Genomic DNA, 25,720 nt, shown 5'->3' with positions numbered 1-25,720 from the left:
AAATTGGTAATAGAAGTCAACAGGGACAGATAAGCAGCCATAGCACCCCTCTAATCACAGCAACAATGTTGGCCTAGGGATGAGTGAACTATTTGTCTCATTCTGTTACTAACATTTAAGTGCTGCAAGTTGGCTCCAGTATGCTTTGTAATGAAACCTTGAACTATGATAGCCTGTCAAGGGCTCTTTTGAAGAGATATGAGATGATTGAAGAAGGATTTAGGAAGAAAAAAGGTGACAATGCATAACAATTTCTAGCTAGGCTTCAGAGGTATTTCAACTAGTGGACTGAAATTGCTGAATGTAGCAGAGTTTCATTATTTAGGACTCTTGTCATTAGGGAACAGTTTGTCAGTACTTTTTCAACCAAGATAAAACTTTTCTTCCAGGAAAGAGTACCAAAGGACATTGGTGAGATGGTGAGGCTTGCTGAGCAATGCTTAGAAGCCGTGGGATAAGTTCAAGGGAATGTCAGAAACCAATGAATAAGCCCATTGAGAGTTTCTGGAGATCTCAGGATTACAAGCAGACAGACAAAAGTGAAGGTAAGAGCTTTGTGTATCAGGAGCCATGACATAGCTAAAAACTGAAGGCTTTTTAAAAATAGGGACCAGCAGAAGTTCCAGCAAAAGGCAGCTAGTGCCATGAGAGCAGAAGAACTCGGGAGCATTATCATAGCCCAGTTGAAAGACACATTGAAAGGTACATTGAAGCCGGCAGATGGAACTGAACTGTAACTAGGCCATGTTGTAGGTCAGTGTTGTTGAGCAAAAGTGATGCACGTAATCATGATAAGAACGATTTTTCCGAAATTTTGCAATGGTTGTTTACCTATTAATCCTTTAAATATGGTAAAAACTTGCAGTGTGTTTGGATGCCACTATAGGTCAAACAGAGACGGCAAATTGTATTATTCAGTCGACTGAGGATTTTCAGGATAAACAGGGCTAATTTTCAGTCGTCAAGATGTTCGAAAATCTGCTCAGGTCACTTCATTAGTGATGAGTGTTATTAATTCTTAGTGTAATTAATGATAATGGTGAATAATTACAGAATCCTAGGGCATAAATATTTCACAAAGTAATGCATTAACAGCCACTGCTTTCTCTGTCAAAATGATAGATGATTTAGAGCTACTAGGAAGTTATTTTGGTGAGATCTTTAAAACTTGAAGTAGTGGATAGTGATTTACGAGTGATTTACGTATTTGTTAAAATTGATATTAAATATCAAAAGTGCGAAAAATGGCTAGTGTTGTCGAAAGTTTTCCCCCGGCTGGGTAAGTTCTATATTCCTAGATGAGGTGGGACTGCGATGATCTGGCCTGAAATTAACCCATAAATTTAGCAAAATATATGAACTGAAAGGCGGACTCGCGCCAACGGACAACTTACAAAAGGAAGTAAACTTTAAAACAATTGACAACGAGGTCCTAAATGCTTACAAGGACAGGAAATGAAAGATTAAAAAAACCGTGGAAAAATCCCATGATTTCAGTCTCTAAAAGTGTCATTGTGTCGCTCACAAATAACCTTTATTTCTGCAACATTTCACCTATTCGATTTCTTCAGTATCGACATTCACATGAACTACAATATTTCAGATGTCCAAAATCGCATTCATCACTTTAATCTATTGAGGGATATTTATTAAATCGCACTTCAAAGTGTAACAAAGGCAGCTATCCCTTTGTTATTTACAAGTTTGTTTTTTATTTTTATATATCTTTCTCGCACTAAATGTTCCAGAGATTTAATTTAATCAATTTTCTGTTTGTGAATTGTCCTTGCTTGCCATTTTTCGTGATATGGTTCATAATTCCATAGAATAACAACGAAATTTGATATTTTCTTTGTTTGCAATGCTTGACGTAAATGATGGTGGCAGCTTAAAAGATGCTTGTCTGCTGTGACGTCATAGGAAAACCATCTGTAGTAATATTTGGAGCATGCAGATCTGAGCAGCAGGGAGAGAGACTGTAATACAGCAGTTAGTGAAGTTATGTAGGCAAGGAGACAGTAACAGTGTTGCAAGAAACAGGTTTTAGAGTTGCAGTTGTATGTTGAAGTTTAGTAACTGAGGACCATATAACGGATAGGAAATGAGTTTGTGCATTCATTGACCGAGGAACCTGCAGATATCCAGTTGCAAAGAGTAAAAGTATACATGCTCTGCACGTTGAACAGGAGTACATGCTGTGTACCTAGATAACCCAATTATGACCTTTATTTATTTGAAGGAAAAGACAACCAAAAGGATGAGCCAGAAGAAAGTGGTGCAGGAGTGTATCTGGAAATAGCTAATATCAAGTCAGCAGCAGTTTTGATACTGGCTCAATTTCAATGAGAGCGACGCAGTATCAAGCAACTAGCAGTAGCTTCTAGCATCATGTGTAGGAGTATAGCAGCTAAAAGAAGTCTAGCCAAGCAGTGGAGGAGATCCAGATCTGATGTAGAATACAGAACCAAGGGTGAATGGCTTTTGAAGTTTAAGATTATATATGGCATATTGTATCGTTTTACAGGCAAGGGGGCTGGAGAAGTCTGGCAAATCCTAGTGCTGCAGATAAATTATGCCAAAATAATGAAGTTGGACCATGATCATAATGTGATCTTAGAGCTAAGAAGACTGTTAACCATATAACCTTTGGTTTCCATTGGTGGGGATGTCACCAGATTTTGCAGGTCTTTTGGCATTTGACACAAGACTGCACTGAGGAGGTGCTATTATTGGAGAAGCTGATCAAGAGAGTAGTAGTGAATCAATTTTGGAGAAGGGCAACGAGTACACCCTGAAGGTGGTGGATTTTGGTATGAGATACCCAGAGGCGGAGCCCTCCCTAAAATAAGCAAGTAAATATGTGTCCAAGTTTCTTCTGTGCAATCAAGTTTTCTGTACAGCATATAATGCTGAATGAAACTCTAAAGGCTTGTCCAGACGAGGCCCATGAAACTTTCAGCCATGGCTTGGTGTGATCCGTGTTGTTGGCACATAAGTGGTGTCAGATGCACGGTCATGGCTAACTTTAACCTTAGATAAAATAAAAAAAAAAAATACTAAGGCTAGAGGGCTGCAGTTGGATATTTTTGATGATTGGAGAGTGGATGATGATCAGCATAACAATCTGTAGCCCTCAAGCCTCAGTAGTTTTTAAGATCTGAGCATGGACAAAAAAAGTATGGACAGACGGACAAAAGCCATCTCGATAGTTTTCTTGTACAGAAAACTAAAACTATAGCAAAGGTACTACACAAAGCTCACTGCAGTGTGTGAAATGATGAAGGAAATTAACTGTCTGGTGAACAAGAAGCAGCCGTTAGCAATGCCATATAACCTGAGTTGTTACAGATTTTGTAATAGGATCAGTGATGTGCTGAATTCTGTGCTAAAGAAAATGTGCCAGGAGAGACCTAAGGAATCTTGTTTGAATGTCGAAGAAGTGCTGCAGTGGAACACTGGATTTTTACCTTCAAGCTACTGTATGTAAAGACAGTGAGTGGATTGATGCAGATTCCGAAGGATTATAGACAGAAGACTGCAAGGATAAAGCTTAACAGTATGTGCTGGAGCTGAAGAATGGCTTGGATGAGCCAGGTTGACAAGAGAGAAAGAGAAAGTGTTTGTATGAGGTGCAAGGGGAACAATCAAGAGGGCCAGAGATTGTTAATTCATGGTGGGACATAAAGTGTTTTTGTTGTTACCACTGTAAGTAAGTGACCTGATGTTTCAGTGGCGAGGGCCATATGAAGTCAGGAAGTGGTTAATTGCCAGAACTGCAGTGTTCATGTTGGTGTGGAATTGAAGACCTCATGCAGACAACTTGATTGGTTACATGAGAGGGAGGTGAATGAAGCAGCTGTAATTGAAAAGGAGAGATGCTTTAAGGCCGCCAGTAACATTCAGTTTGCCTGTACAGTTGGCCTGTACATGCAAACCTGAACGTTAATGTGAACAACCTGCACAGTTTTTCTCCCCTGCACAGGTGCCCAGAGGAAATAGCTCATCTCAGTTGATATGCCTCCAGGCAAATGTCTTGTGCCTGCACACTTCAGCATTAATGTGAGGAGGCAACTGTTTTGGCTCAGTTCACTTGCTGTCTCCTGCCAGATAGTATGTACCTGTCTCAAACAGTGTTTTGAGCTTTATTAAATTTAAAAGTCCCACACAAGATTGAAGATGGTTTTCATTCCTTCATCAGTCTTAAGCCTTTTGGACATTGTCCTTCCTCACCAAGGAAACTAAGTTGCTGATATGGTTTCTGTTGCAATCTAGCATTAATTGGAACACATCATTGAATCAGAGTTGAAAAAGCTCCATGATCTGCTCAGAATCCCAACACACCTATCCATAGATCCATAGAAAATTCAAGTCCTATCTGCTTCCTAGCCATTTAAAATCACTGAACAGCTTAGACGAGTTACACTTTTGGAGTGATGCACAAGTGATGTAACTGTTTGTCTTGACCCTGAGCCTTCATCAGTTGTTACCTCTGTTATCTTTGTCATGATTGATCGATTCTTGAAGATTCCTGTTTGAGAATCTACCTGCCTTCATACCCAAGGTGAACAGTTATTTTGAAGGCCTCAGTGCTGCTGCTGCATTTTGCACGTCACATTCAGCATGTTATACATCAGAAAAATACTGTTAATATCAACTTGATTATTGCACAGTGTATCAATCTCGCCCCATTATTGGAACACACCATGGATGTGTTGGGTTTTTAGAAAAATGATCAACTTTTGCCACAACTGTGGTCAGTTGAACAGTATTGTTGAAATGGGGTTAGATGACAGACAATTAAAAAAGAATTCAACATTATGTAGAAGTCAGGGAAATGTCCCTTAGGAAGGAAGCCATAGTCTATTCAAATTGATCTTGAGAATTGTAATGAATTCCTACTCTAGTCAGGGGTCACCAAAGCTCATATCAAGGTCTTGCAGCATTATTAGATTCCTTGACATGAACTTCTTAAGACAGCTTCGTACAATCCTAGGCAGTTTCATTACCATGCATTACTCCCCCTTGACTAATTACTCTGTTAAAGCCAGGCCTCCAAGTCTGCTGTAAACCCCCCTCCCCCTTTCCTTCATCAACCTAGCTTAGTACTGTGACCCACTTAGATTAGGATGCTGCATGCACTCCTGGGAAAGAGTAGAAAATCTCAAAGCGAGAGTCACAGTAAACATTACATATAAGTTTGAAATGTTTTTGTTTTTAACTTACAAAGTACGTTCTCATTTAATTTTTCGATCTCTCTCTTAATCCTATTCCCTAATTGTTTCTCCTAGTTTTGTGTATATATACACAGATAATTTCCAGGTACATTTATCACTCCACCATCTCTCTCTCCCCCCCCCCCCCCCATCACTCTCTCTCTCTCTCTCTCTCTCCTCTCTCTCTCTCTCTCTCTCTCCTCTCTCTCTCTCATAATACGTTAGTCACCGTCCACAACATCTGTTTGATATTGTGAAATGGCTTGTTTATCAATCATTAAAATTTCCTAGCTATATTAACTTCCCCAAATAGTTTAGGAATGCGATGACGGAACTGAGAAGTGATAAAAACCATCCGTATCAGGATGGTCGACGGATCAAATATAAAAAATAATTAACCGAGTTTGAATTGCCCCTCGCAGTCAGTCACATTTTGGAATTAATTACATTGCGTATTTGCAATTGAAAGTTAATTTCCCACAGGGAATTCTATAAGCAAACATTTGATATGGCAATGAGTAACCCTTTATCATCAGTTCTCTTAAACTTACAAAGGGAGTGTTCTGAAAAAAAAAATGTATTCATTAGATTATTCAAATACATGTACCATGGTTTCGGTATGTAGATGTCTATTGGCTATTATATCTTAAGATTTAGATTTCAATACTTTCCAAGAAAAAATGTAAGAAGTCCGTCATGCATTTTCACACTTGGTATAGAAAAATATGTTTGTCGATTTTAGACAGTGCCATCAAACATGAACAAATCCACTTTAAACGTATTATATGTTGGAAAAGAGTAATCCAGCTCATGTTCATTGCTTTTCTGGACATCATCATATGAAAATCTGAGAATGATCTTCATTGCTCCTGCGAGCACTGCCTGCTGTCCATCCTGAGTTCTTGGACAGCGAACTGCAGAACATTAGGAAAATAATGAGGGACTTCTGTTATCCAGCCCCTACTTTGGATATTTACTACTGTGGGAAAGCAGCAAGTTTTTTTCTTTATAATAACACCCATTGTTTGCATTAGTTCCTCTCCTTTGAGTCCTTCAAACCGGCGTTGAAAATATTCAGTGTAAATAGAGACTTTTCTTATAAGAACTTTGGGAAAATGCTTAGAGGAAAGTGTCCTCAGCAAAGTGAGAATGTTGTTTATGAAATCCCGTATTTGGTTTGCGAGTCATTTTATTTTGGACCAGACAAGTAACGAATTAAGTTTCAGAATAAATCAACCTTAAATATTAGATTAGTGTCGGCCAAAAGGATAATGCTTTTTTTTTTTCTCCCACCTGTGAGAAATTCAGACAGAACCGAAATGTCCGTCATAGTATAATCACAAGATGTTAAAATACAGTTTCCTGAAATCTCAGAATCTTTATTAATGCCGCCAAGAAAGCAAAATAACTTTAATTTAAGCCCTCGTTTATAAAATCTTGACCCCATTCTGCCTAAGATGCTTGAAGGGTATTTAAAAGAGAAACAAGTATGTCAGTAACTCTCGTCAATGTACTTGGTCTATTTTTGGTTTATCCAATTACTTGAGTTAATCGTTGACGGCCGTTCCTCACCTGAAGACTTTCAGTGAAAGCAATGACTTTTGTGTGCTTTAAATAATTATTTATCCTTTTAATTGTAGTTGTTGTTTTTTTAAAACCAAGTCTGCCTTGTGATCCTTTGTTTCGTTGTATGTAATTTGCTTTGCAGTGTCCTTGCGGCCGTATACCTTACATTTTATATCAGGTTGTTATTTCCGTTATTATTTATAATTTTATATATATATATATATATATATATATATATATATATATAGATATATATATATATATATGAATAATTATCACATCGAACCTTGATCCATTTATATATCACATCAAGCTACAAATGTCCTTTAATATCTAAATTCACTTTACCTCCCAAATGATATATTTTCATATATGTACCGAAGGGGAATTTTTTAATTGATAATAATTTCGTCCCCCCATGGGATCGAACCACCGTCCAAGTGGACGGGGACGAAATCAGGACAGTCAGTGACGCTATCCAATCAGCCAACAGAGACACTAATAAGTTCATATCGATTCTGACCTTACAAATCACCCTCGATCTGGATGCTTTCGTAATTAGAATCGATATGAAACCCCGTCTACCATGTTGGCCAATTCGAGCGTTTGACAGCACGTAGCCTTTTGTTATGAATAATTATCACATCGAACCGTGATCCATTTATATATCAATTCAGCTACAAATGTCCTTTAATATCTAAAATTCACTTTACCTCCCAATGATATATTTTCATATATTGTACCGAAGGGGAATTTTTTAATTGATAATAATTTCGTCCCCCCATGGGATCGAACTACCGTCCAAGTGGACGGGGACGAAATCAGGACAGTCAGTGATGCTATCCAATCAGCCAACAGAGACGCTAATAAGTTCATATCGATTCTGACCTTACAAATCACCCTCGATCTGGATGCTTTCGTAATTAGAATCGATATGAAACCCCGTCTACCATGTTGGCCAATTCGAGCGTTTGACAGCACGTAGCCTTTTGTTATGAATAATTATCACATCGAACCGTGATCCATTTATATATCAATTCAAGCTACAAATGTCCTTTAATATCTAAATTCACTTTACCTCCCAAATGATATATTTTCATATATGTACCGAAGGGGAATTTTTTAATTGATAATAATTTCGTCCCCCCATGGGATCGAACCACCGTCCAAGTGGACGGGGACGAAATCAGGACAGTCAGTGACGCTATCCAATCAGCCAACAGAGACGCTAATAAGTTCATATCGATTCTGACCTTACAAATCACCCTCGATCTGGATGCTTTCGTAATTAGAATCGATATGAAACCCTGTCTACCATGTTGGCCAATTCGAGCGTTTGACAGCACTTAGCCTTTTGTTATGAAAGCATCCAGATCGAGGGTGATTTGTAAGGTCAGAATCGATATGAACTTATTAGCGTCTCTGTTGGCTGATTGGATAGCGTCATTGACTGTCCTGATTTCGTCCCCGTCCACTTGGACGGTGGTTCGATCCCATGGGGGGACACGAAATTTATTATCAATTAAAAAATTCCCCTTTGGTACATATATGAAAATATATCATTTGGGAGGTAAAGTGAATTTAGATATTAAAGGACATTTGTAGCTCGAATTGATATATAAATGGATCACGGTTCGATGTGATAATTATTCATAAACAAAAGGCTACGTGCTGTCAAACGCTCGAATTGGCCAACATGGTAGACGGGGTTTCATATCGATTCTAATTACGAAAGCATCCAGATCGAGGGTGATTTGTAAGGTCAGAATCGATATGAACTTATTAGCGTCTCTGTTGGCTGATTGGATAGCGTCACTGACTCTTCCTGGAGTTTCGGTCCACCCCGTCTCCACTTTGGACGGTGGTGGTTTCGGGGGTGGAAAATCCCATGGGGGGACAAAATTATTATCAATTAAAAAATTCCCCTTCGGTACATATATGAAAATATATCATTTGGGAGGTAAAGTGAATTTAGATATTAAAGGACATTTGTAGCTTGAATTGATATATATGGATTCACGGTTCGATGTGATAATATTCATAACAACCAAAAGGCTACGTGCTGTCAAACGCTCGAATTGGCCAACATGGTAGACGGGGTTTCATATCGATCCTAATTACGAAAGCATCCAGATCGAGGGTGATTTGTAAGGTCAGAATCGATATGAACTATTAGCGTCTCTGTTGGCTGATTGGATAGCGTCACTGACTGTCCTGATTTCGTCCCCGTCCACTTGGACGGTGGTTCGATCCCATGGGGGACGAAATTATTATCAATTAAAAAATTCCCCTTCGGTACATATATGAAAATATATCATTTGGGAGGTAAAGTGAATTTAGATATTAAAGGACATTTGTAGCTTGAATTGATATATAAATGGATCACGGTTCGATGTGATAATTATTCATAGCAAAGGCTACGTGCTGTCAAACGCTCGAATTGGCCAACATGGTAGACGGGGTTTTCATATCGATTCTAATTACGAAAGCATCCAGATCGAGGGTGATTTGTAAGGTCAGAATCGATATGAACTTATTAGCGTCTCTGTTGGCTGATTGGATAGCGTCACTGACTGTCCTGATTTCGTCCCCGTCCACTTGGACGGTGGTTCGATCCCATGGGGGGACGAAATTATTATCAATTAAAAAATTCCCTTCGGTACATATATGAAAATATATCATTTGGAGGTAAAAGTGAATTTAGATATTAAAGGACATTTGTAGCTTGAATGATATATATATATATATATATATATATATATATATATATATATATATATATATATATATATATATATATATATATATGTGTGTGTGTGTGTGTCTGTGTGTATGTAATTGTAATAGCCACAATTCCCTCTTTCCTTCTCAAATTCTTTGCTCTTATTTGGATACGCTTGTCATTACAAAGCCTTGAGATCCAGCTTCGAAGAAATATGAAGAAATCATGATATCCTGTAGAGGGAGGTCAGGTCAGCAAGGTGACCTCGTCGTTATTATGGTATCATGGGGTTGTCTCCCGCTACCGACATCACGATTTCTTCATATATCTTTGAACTGGATCTCAAGGTTTTGTAGTGACAAGCATATCCAATAAATAAATAAATAAATAAATAACAAGAATTGAGAAGTGATGAAGGCATTGTGGCTATTACAATTACATTTACAATTACATATGTATCTAGTAAAAATGACCCAGTAGATTCTACATATGTATGTATGTATATATTTCTGTACTTATCTTCAGGCTTACAAATCAAGGTGGCTTTCATCTTATCTGGCATCCCCTCACGCCTGATTAAAGATTTACTTTACCTCTGTCAGTCCATTAACCCAGCACCTTCTAGGTGTCATCTGCCTTCCAAGAAATTTGAAATATGAACTTTTTCATCAACATTCGTTCTCCTTATGCACCAGACAACCTTAAACATTATAATCCAGTTTTTCAGCCACTCCGCCCTTTTGCGACTTTTTTCTCTTTTTACATTTCTTCTTTTCAGTCGTCTTACTCCCCACATAACAGCGTCAGCATTTCATCTCGCAGCTTCCACTTTTTCCTTTTAATTTATATTTAGCAGACATACTTTTAGTTCCATTCACAAGCCTTTGCTTTATACATAAAAACTTTTGCTTCTATAGAAAAATTCTTTATATTCTCTTTCAGACTCCCGTTACATTCCAGGCTCCCCATGCTATAATGAGCCTTTTAATCGACATTAACTTCATCTTCTACTTGCAAAAGCAGTGCCTATTTAAATCAGCCACTTTCATTCACCAGTGATACTGACGCCTTCCTCCTGACTGTTTACCCACAATCATACTCCTTAAAATACTCTATAAATTTTCTCCTCTTACAAACATTTTCAGACTCCGTCATATGTCTGCGCACATTCCTTTCAAAATATATTATTTTATTAAAACTGTCCTTTTTCATCCTGGCTATGACACACGAGTATTGGCTAATTATCATGTACCTGATTCACTCTTAAGTTTTTCGGAAATAAACATAAATGGCATTCCTCTCCTCGGATCAAGATCTGAGCTCTTATTTGTATGGTAGAAGTCAGCTGGGTACCTTTTGGTGATTCAGCCCCGAGGAATACAGGAAGAAGAGAGAGGGTGAGGAGGAGGTAGAGGGTAGAACTGGAGGCATGCTCAGCTCTGAAAATTAGGAGGCGAAATTCAAACTCAGCCATACAGGGCAAAAAGTCGCAGAACTATACAATTCGCAGATGTCTTATTTCCAAAGTAATATGATGGAAAAGGCGGATTGATGGGTGGTATTAGGTCGAGCGATGGAAGTAGGAAACCTACTCCCTGATATCAGCTGAATAGTAATTGAAATATTAACTGCTACAGAGGGACGTCGGACAGAGAGAGGTCATAGGCATGGTCACCCTAAATACGGAACAATAATTTACAAAGCATAAAGATCAATGTGAAGGACTTGTAGCATAAAATTAGATAACAAATTTTTTGTAACATAGGATTTAGTAGTTTGAGTTGTTGCACGTCTTGAAAAGTTTGAAGCAAATAGAACACCAAATAAATTAATGGAAATGAGATGTTAAATTATGTATGCAGTGAAGTAAAATACAAAGAAGCTTGCACTCTGCATTCGCCTTAGCCATGTTACTGACCAGTTTATCATATGGCATCATTTGTACATCAGGATATTTTTAAGCAACTTTGAAACAATTCATTTGTGAATTAAAAACAGCAGCTGTTCACTTCAGTGGTACAATAGTTAGCAGTGTAAAAATGTAGAAACCTCAGTCTTTTGAGTGCTACTGAAATGCCTCCACAGAAAGACCTAAGATGCAATCTCGGCTAATGTGCATGTAATGGAGTGTGTGTAGTAACTTGAACACATGCTATTATGGCTTGAGATTACCACAGAACCAAAAATTGTATGCCACTTTCAGGATGTCTACCCCATTGAACCAATAACTGCTGATGAAAAACAGTTGGTAAGGAAATGGACATGTTTTAGAGGCTAAGGTATCTAGTTTGTTGAAGCATGACCTTGGCATTCTTGAATCCAAAATTGTTAACTGGACCATCCTGTGATGCAAGAGAATGAATTGGTACCATATTGTTTCAGCTCTGTGTTGATAGCAGAGAGCAATCTAGTTATGAAAAGGGAGGATGCAGCCAGTTCCAAAGAAAGTATATTTATCATGTTGCTAGTGCAAGAAAAAAATTTCGGCATTTGCTGGCAACTTCCTTACGGACTGAGATCCGCTCAGGTTCTTTATTATAATGAACAAAAACGATTCAACACCAACAATTGAAACTCGGGATACGAATATAGAAAGAAACTCAAACAGAACAGAAGTTTATTTACAAGCTTATTCACAAAGATAAATGCAGAATGGATTCTCCTATTTTCATAACAAAATTGAATCTGACAATATGTGAAAAGGGGGAAACAGTGCAGTACTGAAATGCTTGCTGGCCAGTTTTGCAGCTGTTGATATCAGGACTCGAAGTGAGGGCTTCACAAAAGTGGCAGTAGAAACTTCAGACGGTTTCTTAACTTCGTACTGCAGGAAAGAATGCCTTAGTTTCGAAACTTAAAGTACCGGTTACTCCTCAAAACCACTTGTAGGACGTTTCCTCTCCGAAAGGGTTACTCAATGTCGGGATCTATCTCTCTCTCTCTCTCCGACTACGAACTTTATTTACGTTCCCACTCTCTCTTGTGCGTCCTCTTCATCTCTTCCTTCTTTTATCGCTGATGATCTGATCCTCTCTACTTCATCAGGGTCCTATAATTATATTATTATATATATATATAGATATATATAATTATATATAATATAAAATAATATATATATATATTATATATAATATATATATATATATATATATTATATATTATATATATATATATTATGTCGATCTCGGGACGGGGCTGAAAGGGCGGAGCTTAACCAGCAAACGTCACCGTCCCTCGACAGGGAGTTTTTAGAAGGCTCTCGACGAAATGTTACATCATAATACGCAGCATTTCTAACGACGGCCGTGTGCTGGAGTTCCGCAACACACCTGAGTATTCTTGAACAATCATGAGAACAGATGCCTCAAACACGTGCGGGAATGCCTCCTTGCTGCAGACCTGCTCGAAGAAGATACATTTTCTTTTCCTTTAATATGTATTTCTTCGCTATAGAGCTATTACCATGACACTTTTTTTAGTGTCCCTTCATACTTCAATAAGTAAACGGAAGAAAATGGTGTTCACTTTTAAAATAGTAAGCCTACAACTCAATATCTTAAGTTAGGGAGCTGTCATATGAGAATTTGCCAAAAACCCTTGTCATCTCATAAGTAACATTAAAATACAGGTGATGGCTTACACAAGTAGCCGGCAAGGCTATCAAAGCTTACGATAAATTGAATCTCACCTGCCGTAATTCAGCCCCAGTTGATGATTCCAAGAATCTATGAGACTCATTTTGCCAAGGTATAAATCAGTTTGAATGTGCTATGATTTACTATACAGGAATAGGCATAGTTAGTTGCAGCAGCACATAGGTAGATGTTACATGAGAAACTTGATGTCAGCTACTCTTGGATCTTGCCACAAACTAATTTGGAAGTAGCAAGTAAGTTTTGTTGATGCTTACATGAATTACTTGTGAAGTTATCCAAAGAAATAGATTTTAACAAAAGCAACAATAGGCTTCTTTAGATCAAAACTTTTTCTACTTTGCTTTTCATCTGGCTGTATTAATGAGCTAGCCAGCAACATTTCAGTCAGAAGTTTTGTATTGATGTGAATAAGGCATAATAGGCAATGATGGCACTATCATCACACAGCGAATAGAGATGTTGAATGACTGATATACTAGTTGGCAAGATTATACCAGAGTAAGTAGTGAGTATTCCCTACTACGCACGCTATAGTGGACCCTGAAAAGAGGAACACCCTCTCTGGATTTCAGCAATTGTACTAAAGTATATGGCACTCATAACATCAGCATAACAATCAGCTGGCTTTGCCTCATTGAACACTATCTTCCTTGCCACGGAACAAATGAAGATGCTAGTCCAGCAGAAGTAATCGAAATTCCTAGACGACATATTGAGGAATAACTAGTGGTAAAATGTCAATGACTAAGGTGCATAATTGCCATGTGCCTGTTTGTAGATAATATAATGAATAAAAAATGGATAATGTGAATCAACTATTGGATGGCAACATACCCTTTGAATAGTCCAGCAGATAAGTAGAAAAATACTTCAGTTTGTGATACAAGCATGACATATGGTACAAGTGCTCAGTTTAACCCCGTCTTTTGAAAATCTAGGTTTCAATATGGCTGCCACTTTTCAAGATAGCCACTAGTTGTTTTGATTTGTGACACTTTTGAGTAAATCATTATTGAAATAAATACATCAGTCATTATTCAGATATGTAATGTCTTCCTGTTTAGAAGAGTTAATTGAAGATATCATCAGAGCTCCTACTACTATATTTACCATTGTGATAAAGATGGTGTACAAAAAGCATCATGTCACCCTTTAGAGTGACGAAAATCTCATTCAGAAGTATCTGAAGCATCATTTGCAACATTATACTTAAAACTCATGTTATGATTACACCTCACATCTGCAGCTACACGAAGTTGTGATATAAGCCGAAGCCTGTAGTATTTGCATTTACCACAGCAACCATGGCAATTATGCACCTTAGTCATTGACATTTTACCACTAGTTATTCCTCAATATGTCGTGCACATAATTGCCTGACCCCATACACAACCTGCCTGATATGCTGAATGTTTAGTGTGTTGAAGCAGAGCTGCTCTGGTTGGAGGGATGGCTTCATATGGTCTCTGCTTTCTGGCTAACAAGTCAAGTCTGGCCTCATCCACATTGTTAACGATGCTTGACCTGTCATACATGACCATTAGATGTCTCCAGTATCTTCAAATCACTATCTTCAATGGTTGGTGGGTACTTGCTGTTTGCAAAAAACTGGAGTGGTCTCTTTAAAAATGTCCCATATTGCCATGCCTTTGTCCTTCTCTTGACCAACATTGTTGTACAGATGATGAATCCCAATCCATCAAAGGCTCTGACCTTGGCCAACTGTGGGCACAGCTGCTGCAGACCCATGCTTTGCAGAGTTGGGAGCACTCTCATGCCAATGACAAGGACATCTGTGTCAGGCTTTGATCAACCATGGTAGACTTACTCCCCTGTCCTGCAGCATATCTGGCATGGACAAAGATATAGCTGTCTGCCTCCTCATGAGAAGAAATTTTGTACAGTCCAAGTAGACTCACTTTGTGAGTGCTAAGTGCTTGGGGCTCCCTTGGTCACAATAACCAAGTTTGGTGCAGACATCTGGCAGTCTTGTCTTCCAGGAAGTGAAACAGCTCTGAATTGTTGTCATTATGCTTCAAGAAGTTTTGCCAATTTGAAGGAATGATGTTCTTTCCTGCCACCTTACATTTTCCCCCAAGTCCCTTTGTGGACCTTGTGTCTGCTTTCAGACTTGATGAACTATACACATCAAAGACAATATTTGCTGACTTGTACACATTAGCATAAGCATTAATTCATATGGCAGAAAGTCAAGGGCTGTGTGTAGTCTGCAAAAGTCTTAGATCTCTTGGGTGGCAATGCATGGGCCAAAGTCGAACCTTCAGTGATGATGTCATCTGCCTGGCTTTTGGTCCGGAAGTGAGGTGCGGTTCTCAAGTATGGAGGAGAGTTGGGACTTTTGACAGCTGTAAATCTTTCCACCCCTCACTCAGAGATGCAGGGAACAAATGATTCTCATGCTTAAATAATTCCTGCAGGTCGCATTCCTTGCTTTGACAGGAAATGCATATGTTGGAGAAAAGTTGGCATACTTCTTTCAGCTGTTTTTGTTTTGATGGTTCTGTAAAGGCTTATTTTGAGGGACGAGGTCAAGCCTGTTCTTCCTGATGGGCTCGTAAAATGTGGTTGGATTATCAGCCAAGTCTTTCAAAAATTCGTTGTTCTTGGACTTTCCTTGCTCAAAGTGAGTATGAACAAGCTCAGCTGAGCTAAGATGAGCCACATGTTTGGAGTCTGTTGCCAACAAATCTGCACTGTCTTCCTGGAAATGGTTTCCTAAATCTTGCTGGACCTGAGATATTGGCTACCATATTGGCTGCTATCTTTCTTTATGTATGCTATATGAAATCTTTAACAAAAACACATTTTGCTTTTGCTTGATGACTTCCTAAAATGTGTGTAACCAAAACAAAAGTATATAAACATGACCAGACATACATGAGTCCCATGTTAAAACCTTGACTAGTGGCCATCTTGAAAATTGCCAGCCCTTTTGGAATTTTGAGTGGATACCCAGTAATTTTCAAAAATGTGGCCTATGGAGAAGATAGGGACCAAATTTTATGGTTGTATCGAACTGAAGCATTTAGTGGAAAAATGATTTTATCTGATGGACTAGAATGACAACTGCCTCCCCTTCATTGCTAAGCATAATAATGAATATTGTTATGCTGTCAGCTCACTTAGATGTTCCCCTGCCTCTTCATCTAATGACTAGAAATACTATTTGTTAACTTTTGTTTTTGTGTTATATACTGCGCTTTACCTGTCTTGCCCTTCAGTAAATACTCAGAAAACTTTTTCTTCGTATTATATGTATACGTATATATATATATATATATATATATATATATATATATATATATATATATATATATATAAATCGAGCTACAATGTCCTTTAATATCTAATTCGCTCTACCTCGGAATTAATATATTTTCATATATGCTTAACCGAAGGGGAATTTTTTTTTTTCTCGATAATAGATTTGCCTGGACCAGGGCGCGAACCTATGGATCCTTTCAAACCCAGGAACGTCAGTGAAGCTTTACCTACTACACCACGCGGTGGTGTAGTAGGTAAAGCTTCACTGACGTTCCTGGGTTTGAAAGGATCCATAGGTTCGCGCCCTGGTCCAGGCAAATCTATTATCGAGAAAAAATTCCCCTTCGGTTAAGCATATATGAAAATATATTAATTCCGAGGTAGAGCGAATTAGATATTAAAGGACATTGTAGCTCGATATATGTATATGAATCACGGAAATGTGATATGACATATATATAATATATATATATATATATATATATAGATTATATATATATATATATATATATATATATGAGTGAGGAAAAATAAAAGGAGCCCATAAAATCGCCAAAATATAGAAAATAAGTACTGCATTTCAGAAACTGCTGCCGTCTCTCTCTTCAGGTAGGTAATGAATGAGAAGAGCTAGAGAAAAAGCAGTATTCATACCAAGAGATCCACAGGTAAACCGTTTGACTAAGTCACCCCGGTTTATATATAAACTTTTATCACAGGAATAAGAACGTGATATAAAGTATAAATAGAGTACGTATGAGAAAAGAGAAACAACTTCATATACCTTCATTCTCAAACATTTTCAAGCTTGCGTGAAAATGCCTTACTATGAGATTCAGGGCATCTATAACACGGTTTTTTCTCAATAACTTTTTATCTATGCATTTTATAAATATAACCCTTATTCAGAATACACATTATATCTACACATAAATTTTGACTATATTTTGCAGTACGTAGGTTGAATAAATTTGGTACTTATAATGTAAAAGTGACTTCTTCTTTTTTTAAGACGGGCCAACTTACTCAGAGAAAAGGTTTCGAACGCACTCGTTACGTAACTTATGACAGCATTTCTTCCCTCTTTCTCGACGGATGATTGGCTATAAGTAACGAAGGCTATACCTCTGGCAACAATGACATAAAAATTTAAATACAAGCAAAGCAGTACACCTTTATGAACTCTGAAACCTCTCCACTGATAATTGTCATAATGAACAAACCAACAAATATGTTAATAAATACAAAAACACTTCGATTATCAGTCTAACTCCCAAAATAAGTTTCCTAAGAAATTACAGTCTACTTTATAGGTCACAATCAGATTGACAAGATGTAGAGAATAGTTGGAAGTTTTCAAAAACATAGTAGACAAGCTTGATTTGATAACTGCTATATCCAATGTCAAGCAATTTTTATTTATTCTCTATCTACCTATTTACTGAAAAATAAATAGCAGGTACCGTATTTTGGCTTTAAACCTTCACCAATAATTATCGTCAGAATGATGGCTTCATGAGGCTCCACCCACTTTCGCCTCGTTATAATTCAGGATAACACTGAAGGCTATCATGGGCATTGTTGGATTAGAAAATTTAACTTGTGGCTATAAAAACTAATTTCTCGAGTAGTTGTAAGAAGTGCTAAATAATCCTCAAGGATCCCAGCAGTTGCCCTAAATTTGTGTGTGGTTGTAAAATATACATATGTCAACTTTCAGCTACATCCGATGCTTTGATAAGGAGCAAAGTCCAAAAAACCGTGTTACAGAGGCCCTGAATCTCAAGTAGATGATTTTGCGCCTTTTGTTTCTCTTTCCTCGTGTCCATGTACTCTGTTTGTGTTTCATATCAGTTGAAGATTCATACTTTAGGAATAATTTGTTGTTTAAATTACAATCTAGATATAATTATTCAAACAGAGCATGTAAAAGGCATTGCATTAACTGCTCATTGAGATTCTACCACAAGAGAGATTAAGGTCCATTCTAAGGCTGGCCAGCACAGTGTTCTGTCGAGTCCTTCTGTGAGCATAGACATTTTGCTGTCTGGCATAATTATTTATTGCATAAATTTTACTTTTGACATCACTGAACGTACATTTCTTACCCTGTTTGGTCTGTCTTATCTTATTGTGTAGAAGACTCACTAACCCAGTAGGCATCACTTCTACACGAAGGACTTTCTTGAACGATAAAATTGGATTGGAGCTTCTTTGCTTGGGGTGCATTTGAGTGCACTTACTCTTACTCTTGTTTTTCAAATGATGTGTAGGGAAGGCTTAGTAGAAGATCCGAGTATGCCTGGAGGTTTAGCAGAGGTTACCTTATCCTTATTGTTTTCTATTTCATTTTCTTACCCTGAGACCTCATTTGCAAGACTAACTGCAGACCTTCCTTCTGTGTCTGGCAAATTTAGAGATGTATTTGGCTCTGTGGGGTATGTCGGCCTAATCCAGGTCCACAGACTCAATCACGGAAATGCCTTATTTTTATATATCAACGCCCATGGTTTATATAAAGATAAAAAGGGCTTTGATGTTGCTGCTGTCAATTTTGATAGTCTTGTCTTTGATTTGCGACATTTCTGAACTGTTAATTCCAGGGTTCAAAAAGCCCATCTTACTCAAGCATACGACCATTCCAAGGGCCTGTGGAATTGTGGTAAGGTTTTTGAATCTCGCTAACCATTGTATGAGTATGGATGTCGTGAAATAAAGGTGTCAAAGTTTGTTGAAGGCCAATAAATCTTTTATGTTCCTAGCTATTGGAACCCAGATTTGGATAACTATTCATGGCACCTTTTATGGGGGGGACAATCAGTTTGAATTTTTGTGACTTAGTTTCACTGATCTTAGAATCAAGCTCAGGTTGTCTGTGAGAGAGCTGATAGAGCTTATACTGAGTAGATGAAGGAGATTTTGCTTTCCAGTGGTGATGACTGTCGGTAGTGGTCATCCCTTAAGTTGCTGCTCTTTGGACTTGATTCTAGCATTCTTCCCCTTGCAGGACCTGATATGAACTGCTATATATTGCCTTAAAAAGAAGACAGAACTTTAGGCTTAAGTCTTTGTGAGCAAACATTGTATCAAAGTGCTTCAACTCTTCTTCTTTCTTGTTTGGAGTATTGTTCTCGATTATAGTCTTCTGGTTCTGGTGCTGACTGTCTTCTCAAATGCTTAGATAGAGTTATGTCATCAGTCAAGTTTATTTTGCCAACTCTTAATGTTGACTTGTGGCACAGACATAAACTGAGTTCATAATGTTTATTGGGTAAACTGTATACTGCAATGACAAACATCCTCTGCACTCTTCTTAATCTGACCTAGCAGTCTTTGTTCACAACACTAGGCTGGCTGCTGCTGCTGCAAACGGAGTGTTGTTTATTAGTATCAGGTTTGATACTACTCAGTTTGCTAGGAGTTTTATTTTGGCTACAACTAAAATGTTGAATTGCTGATGTCTCCCTGATTGAGGTTTATCAGTTTTATTGTCTTTTTCCTTATGATTATTTACATATCACCTTTTCCTATAACTTGTCTCTATAAGGCTGGCTTCCCTTTGGAGTCCCTTGGGGTTTATAGTCCGTTGACTCTGTCCATAAGGGTTTTCAGTTGGGAATTTATCGAAAGACAGAAAGCGGATGCAAATAAGTGTGGAACACAAAACCACACACACATTATGTGTATGAATATTTACATAACACACACATGCACACGCACACACATATATGTATATATAATGATGAGTGTGTTTGTGACTCATCCTTATTGGTATATTATACTTTAAAACAGACAAAAATGAAAAAGCCTTTTACACCTTCAGTTTAAGTCTTTGTATCTAGTTTGTAATCTGAATAATACTTTAGTCCCATGGGATGGATCTTCCATGATGTCTGGGATGGAACAAATCAAATTGCCTATATATCTGCCCGATATTGTTTAATTCCGCCCTTATGTTAATCTATAGCTTTAGAAGTAATAAAAGAGAGAAATCTTGCAAATGATGATGAAAACGGAAATGATGTTGATATATATGACCCAAGCTGGTCCACTTACGGCTCGATTACTACTGTGGGACATGCATAATTAATACTGTATTAGTTAATAACAGAGAGGTCTATTCTAGTGAATATACCTCATTGTAAGATTCCTTCTTGGCCGCAGTGGCTGGGCTTTTGCCCAACGTCCATCCATTGTCAGGTTCATTAGAATAATATACCCCTCCGTTAATAACTAATACCGGCGTATTATTTATTCAATGTCCCACAGTAGCAGTCGAACTGGTGAGTAGACCCAGCCTGGTTCATATATGGTAAAGGTAAACCGATAGACAGGATTCTCAGCTCAGAACGCACTAGTTAGTCATTATTTGAGATTAAGCCAGCATTATGCCAGCATGAACTCTCGCTTGTAGAGAGACCTATAAAGTTTATTGCAGCGATTTGATCCGCTTTTGACACAACGTGCGAACGAAAGTTTGGTTACTACAGTAGGCTCGGTGGTGACCCTGCTCTGGTAAGTCATGTGATGTTAGTTAAACCTGGATTTGGTAGCAAAGGACGGAGCTTTCAATGGAAACCAAAAGACACTAAGAGAATGCAACGATAAGTGTCGTCATTGACCCATAAAATTATGAATGTAAATATGAGTAACCGTGAGATATGGAAATGGAACGAGTTCAAGAGAAGACACAATAAAGAAACAGTCTCACATCTCAAAGACAAGAAGACCAAATGAACTTAGAAGAACGACAGTGAATGAGAAATGATGCTAGAGAAGTGCCACAGCAATGAAAACTATTCCCGATGGGTTGTTTTCACCCAAAGTCATTCCTCTTCGTAATGCAATGCCCCTGGGGATAATGAACTTTTTCTTGCAGTTCTTTATTGTTACCGACTGCCAAAGGCGAGAATATTGATAGACCCATAACTCAGGATTCTTTACTTTGATAGAAAGCAAAACTGGATATATATATATATATATATATATATATATATATATATATATATACATATGTATATATATATATATATATATATATATATATATATATATATATATATATATATATATATATATATATATATATATATATATATATATATAAAGTCATATCACATTTCCGTGATTCATATACATATATCGAGCTACAATATCCTTTAATATCTAATTCGCTCTACCTCAGAATTAATATATTTTTCATATATGCTTAACCGAAGGGGAATTTTTTCTCGATAATAGATTTGCCTGGACCAGGGCGCGAACCTATGGATCCTTTCAAACCCAGGAACGTCAGTGTAGTAGGTAAAGCTTCACTGACGTTCCTGGGTTTGAAAGGATCCATAGGTTCGCGCCCTGGTCCAGGCAAATCTATTATCGAGAAAAAATTCCCCTTCGGTTAAGCATATATGAAAATATATTAATTCTGAGGTAGAGCGAATTAGATATTAAAGGATATTGTAGCTCGATATATATATATATATATATATATATATATGTGTGTGTGTGTGTGTGTATATATTTTTTTTACTGGCAAAGTTTTCCCTGTTTTAATGCTTTTGCAATACTGTTATATTGATACCAGTTTGTCTGAAGGTATTATATATATATATATATATATATATATATATAATATATATATTATATTTATAAATATATATATTTACTAGCAAAGTTTTCCCTGTTTTAATGCTTTTGCAATACTTTTATATTGATACCATTTGTCTGAAGGTATATATATATATATATATATATATATATATATATATATATATATATATATATATATATTTACTAGCAAAGTTTTCCCTGTTTTAATGCTTTTGCAATACTGTTATTTTGAGACCAGTTTGTCTGAAGGTATAGCAAGTGGGACTGAATCGCTTAACATAAAATCACTTTGTTGTTATGATTCGCTTTCCTGCTTTTATTGATGTGTTCACCTGTATAAGTCCTTCCTAGCTTAAAAAAGTATGAATAGAAATGATTAGTTACATAGTTTAGGGGATTGTTAAAAATGCCATGGAATCTATAATAACTAACTTGAGCCTTTGGAATGTTTATAAGTGAAATTGTATTAAACTTCAATTCACTAACCTGGAAACATAGATGTACAGTTGCCCTTGCTTTCACCTGGCAAAGTAAGATATTTAAGATTCAGTAATGGGTGCTTCTGGAAATGGAAGGTTTCAGATGTGCTGGTGTGGAAGTGGGATGTGTGTTGGCTATGCGGTGTTGGAGGGGCAGTGTTGGAGGAGCAAGTTCTGAAGGGAGACAGACATCTTCAGTTCGCCTTCGAATGTTTGCAAGTGCTGGGTGTCGGTTGAGAGTTTCATGAATCCTATGCAAGTTTTTGGAATTCAGTAAAGTATGTCATTGTGATTTTTGGAAAAGCCAATTGCATAGAGTTCATGGAAAAATGAGTGTCTGTAGAAGTGAAGTGCCCAGTGTCTGATGGTGAAAAGGAGAAAGTGAATCTTTGGAAAAGTGAAAGGTTAATGGGACTGTGGGTAGGATAATGTCAGATGTGAATATCTATTTGGAAGTGAGAAATATCATATACTCTTTGATAAAGAAAACTTCAAGCTTACATCTGTTATATAAGCATGCGTTTTTTTTTTTTTTAACTAACTACAGTATCTTGGTATTTTTTTTTTTAGCCAGCCGGCACACCTACTCACCCAGGCAGCACACACAATACGGAAATATAGTCAAGTACTACACAAAAGGCGTCGAATTCACATGTAGTACATACAGATACAGACAATTACATATGTAGAAGTGTTAAGTAAGTCCAGAAAAGCATACATCCAACACACGTCTGCAGCAGAACCCATTATAAATTAAGAAAGGAGGTCGCAGATGTGGCAGCGCCTGGAATTGCGCCCTACGCTACAAGAGAGCATCCTATTTTCCGCCCTCGCGACCCAATCGGGAGAGCCAGAAAAAGCCTCGTGTGTTCGTGGACTGTCAATTTCTACTTTCATCAACTTCCCAAATTTATGCTAATTCGGTTTCTCCTGAATGCCGTCGGGAATAAGAGTGAGAGAGGAACATCGATTTTAAAAATGAGGTAGGCTAATAGCATGCACTGATTGAGTTATTTATCCCGGCATCTAAAGAAGCGCTGTGAAATGGTACTACGTAGTCCTTCCATTCCTTTCTTAGGTCGTGATCTGTCTGATTTTTTTAATAGTGTGCCCTTTGCACAAGTTTATTCTGTAAATCTACTGTTGCTGGGCCAAACTTGTTACACACACACACGCACACACACATACATACTTATTATACTATATTATATATATTATATATATATATAGATATTATATATATATACTATATATATATATATATATATAGAGAATATATTATCACCATCATTGTTTTGCGTTTAACCGCTGAACCGTGGAAACTTCCAGAACATTATCTGCTTCATACACCACTGCAGAAAACTTCATTGGCGTGTTGGACCTCATTAAATCAGCACCATTTAGTATATCATGCATTCACTCTCATGCTTCTTGGATATATAGGGCTTTTCCAGTGTCCTTTTAACAGTGGTCCTCCCCATGTCTTTCTCTCTTCCTCTCTCCTAACATTTCCAATTTAAATAGTTTTCACAAAACTTTTGTCCATTTCTGTTCCCACATGAACAAACCATCTTGCTGTTTCAATTCTTTTATATTGCACACATTACACAAACAACTCATCTTGAAAGCTGTAGCTTTTTAAATTTATATTCAGTTTCATAATTCTCACTTTTACTACCATAATTGAAAGTTGGTTCAACAGTCCTTAGGTAAATATTTGTCTTGGCTTTTACAGAAACTCCAAGTCCTCAAGTTTTGAAGACATACACAGCTTGCATAGCCATTCACTCACACTTTCAGTACTGTACCACAACTTCCCACTCTTTATCCCATAAACTAATAGTTCCTTTACATGGTTTAACCTCATATGTGGCCACTTTATGTCTTCAGCTGTCACTTCCACGAGAATTCTCAATTATGCACAAGCCCCGTGTTTCCTTCACCTCTGCTTGTCATTTTCTTCCCTGTCAACAAATCTTAGTTATACTCACTGTGTTGATTGAGCACAGAGTCAATTCAGACAGCACCTTTCCATATGCTTGTAATATTTTGAGACTTACTTGTTCATCAATCTGTTTATTTGCATTTACTACCTTTTCAAAGAACATGTTATTCTTCTTTTAGGTTCTGGCATAAATACTTACTTTCCCTCTCATTTTTAATTTCTGATCTGCTTTTTCTCGGTCACTTTCCTTTTGACTTCATTATCCGTCCTCTTGTTTTCCTGTCTTTGATCGTCTTATCTGATTATCTGATTTGCATACATACCTCAAGTAATACTATTTTTCCTTCACTGAACTTTTTTTTTTTATCCTACAGCTTACTGTTTTTATCCGGCTAATCCAAAGCATCTATAACCATAATCCTCCTGCTGACTGTATGATCCCATGCTGTAATTTGACATGCCTCACACAAGTGGTGCCCATATTTCATCTGCTTCCTCCTTATATGGTCTTCTCACTTCCTTTTTATGAAACTGACCCGTCTTAATAGAACTGATAGCCCCATTGTCACCTTGTGTACTCTCAAACTGGAATTTTGTCTAACTCGGCTCCCACTTCCACCAAGTAATGGCCAGCTAGGCCTTCATCCATTCATCTCACCACTCCATTCTATGGAGACCATGTGTTTCCAACAATCACGACCCTTTGCCAACACCTCCATAAGATTTTCTGCATCCCATGTACTCCTAGAACTCCTTTTTCTTAGTCACATACAAAACAAATCGACTAGTTTACCCAAGACTTGATATTTTATGTTTTCCTCTAGTTTATTTTTTCCAGCATGAATGTAAAATATGGGGCTACAAGCCTAATGGATTTTTCCTCCAATTCAATGGTCCACAATGCTTTGCTTAGCACTCCGCATTCTCACGTTACATTTTATTTGCTGAGAAACCAGAAGGCTCTACCCTTCTGTCCCACATCCTCCAGATAAATGGGAAAGGTTCATGTCGAAGATATGCCCTTATTCCCTTTATGAGGGGTTGCACTAGGAGGTTCCCAACAAATTATTGGGCTGAGGTTGCTACCCCTTGCCTTTTTCTTGGGTTCCAGCTGACGCTGGTACCCATTCCGAGCTGTATTTATGGGTAGGTCGAGAGCAGGATTGAACTATAGACCTTACGAGTGCAAAACTAATGTGCTACCACTGAGCCAAGTCAACTTATCAAAAGGAGATCCAGAGGGT

At 37.5% G+C, this 25,720-nt stretch overlaps 1 protein-coding gene across 5 annotated transcripts in view; it reads right to left on the bottom strand.

The window, feature by feature from the left end:
- LOC135198169 (ficolin-2-like) overlaps positions 1 to 25,720 on the bottom strand; it is a 156,002-nt gene that overhangs the window by 13,152 nt on the left and 117,130 nt on the right. For 3 of the 5 annotated variants that reach the window (XM_064225683.1, XM_064225684.1, XM_064225686.1), the window contains one exon: positions 22,539 to 22,574. The exons of the other annotated variants lie outside the window; for them this stretch is intronic. In XM_064225683.1, coding sequence (XP_064081753.1) covers positions 22,539 to 22,574 — 36 coding nt within the window. The remainder of the gene's footprint in view (positions 1 to 22,538; positions 22,575 to 25,720) is intronic. 5 annotated transcript variants of the gene reach the window in all.

The sequence above is a fragment of the Macrobrachium nipponense genome, chromosome 21 (genome assembly GCF_015104395.2).
Source record: "Macrobrachium nipponense isolate FS-2020 chromosome 21, ASM1510439v2, whole genome shotgun sequence".
NCBI classification, from domain to species: domain Eukaryota; kingdom Metazoa; phylum Arthropoda; class Malacostraca; order Decapoda; family Palaemonidae; genus Macrobrachium; species Macrobrachium nipponense.
Note: the sequence above shows the minus strand (reverse complement) of the source record. Positions and strands in the feature narration are given on the sequence as shown.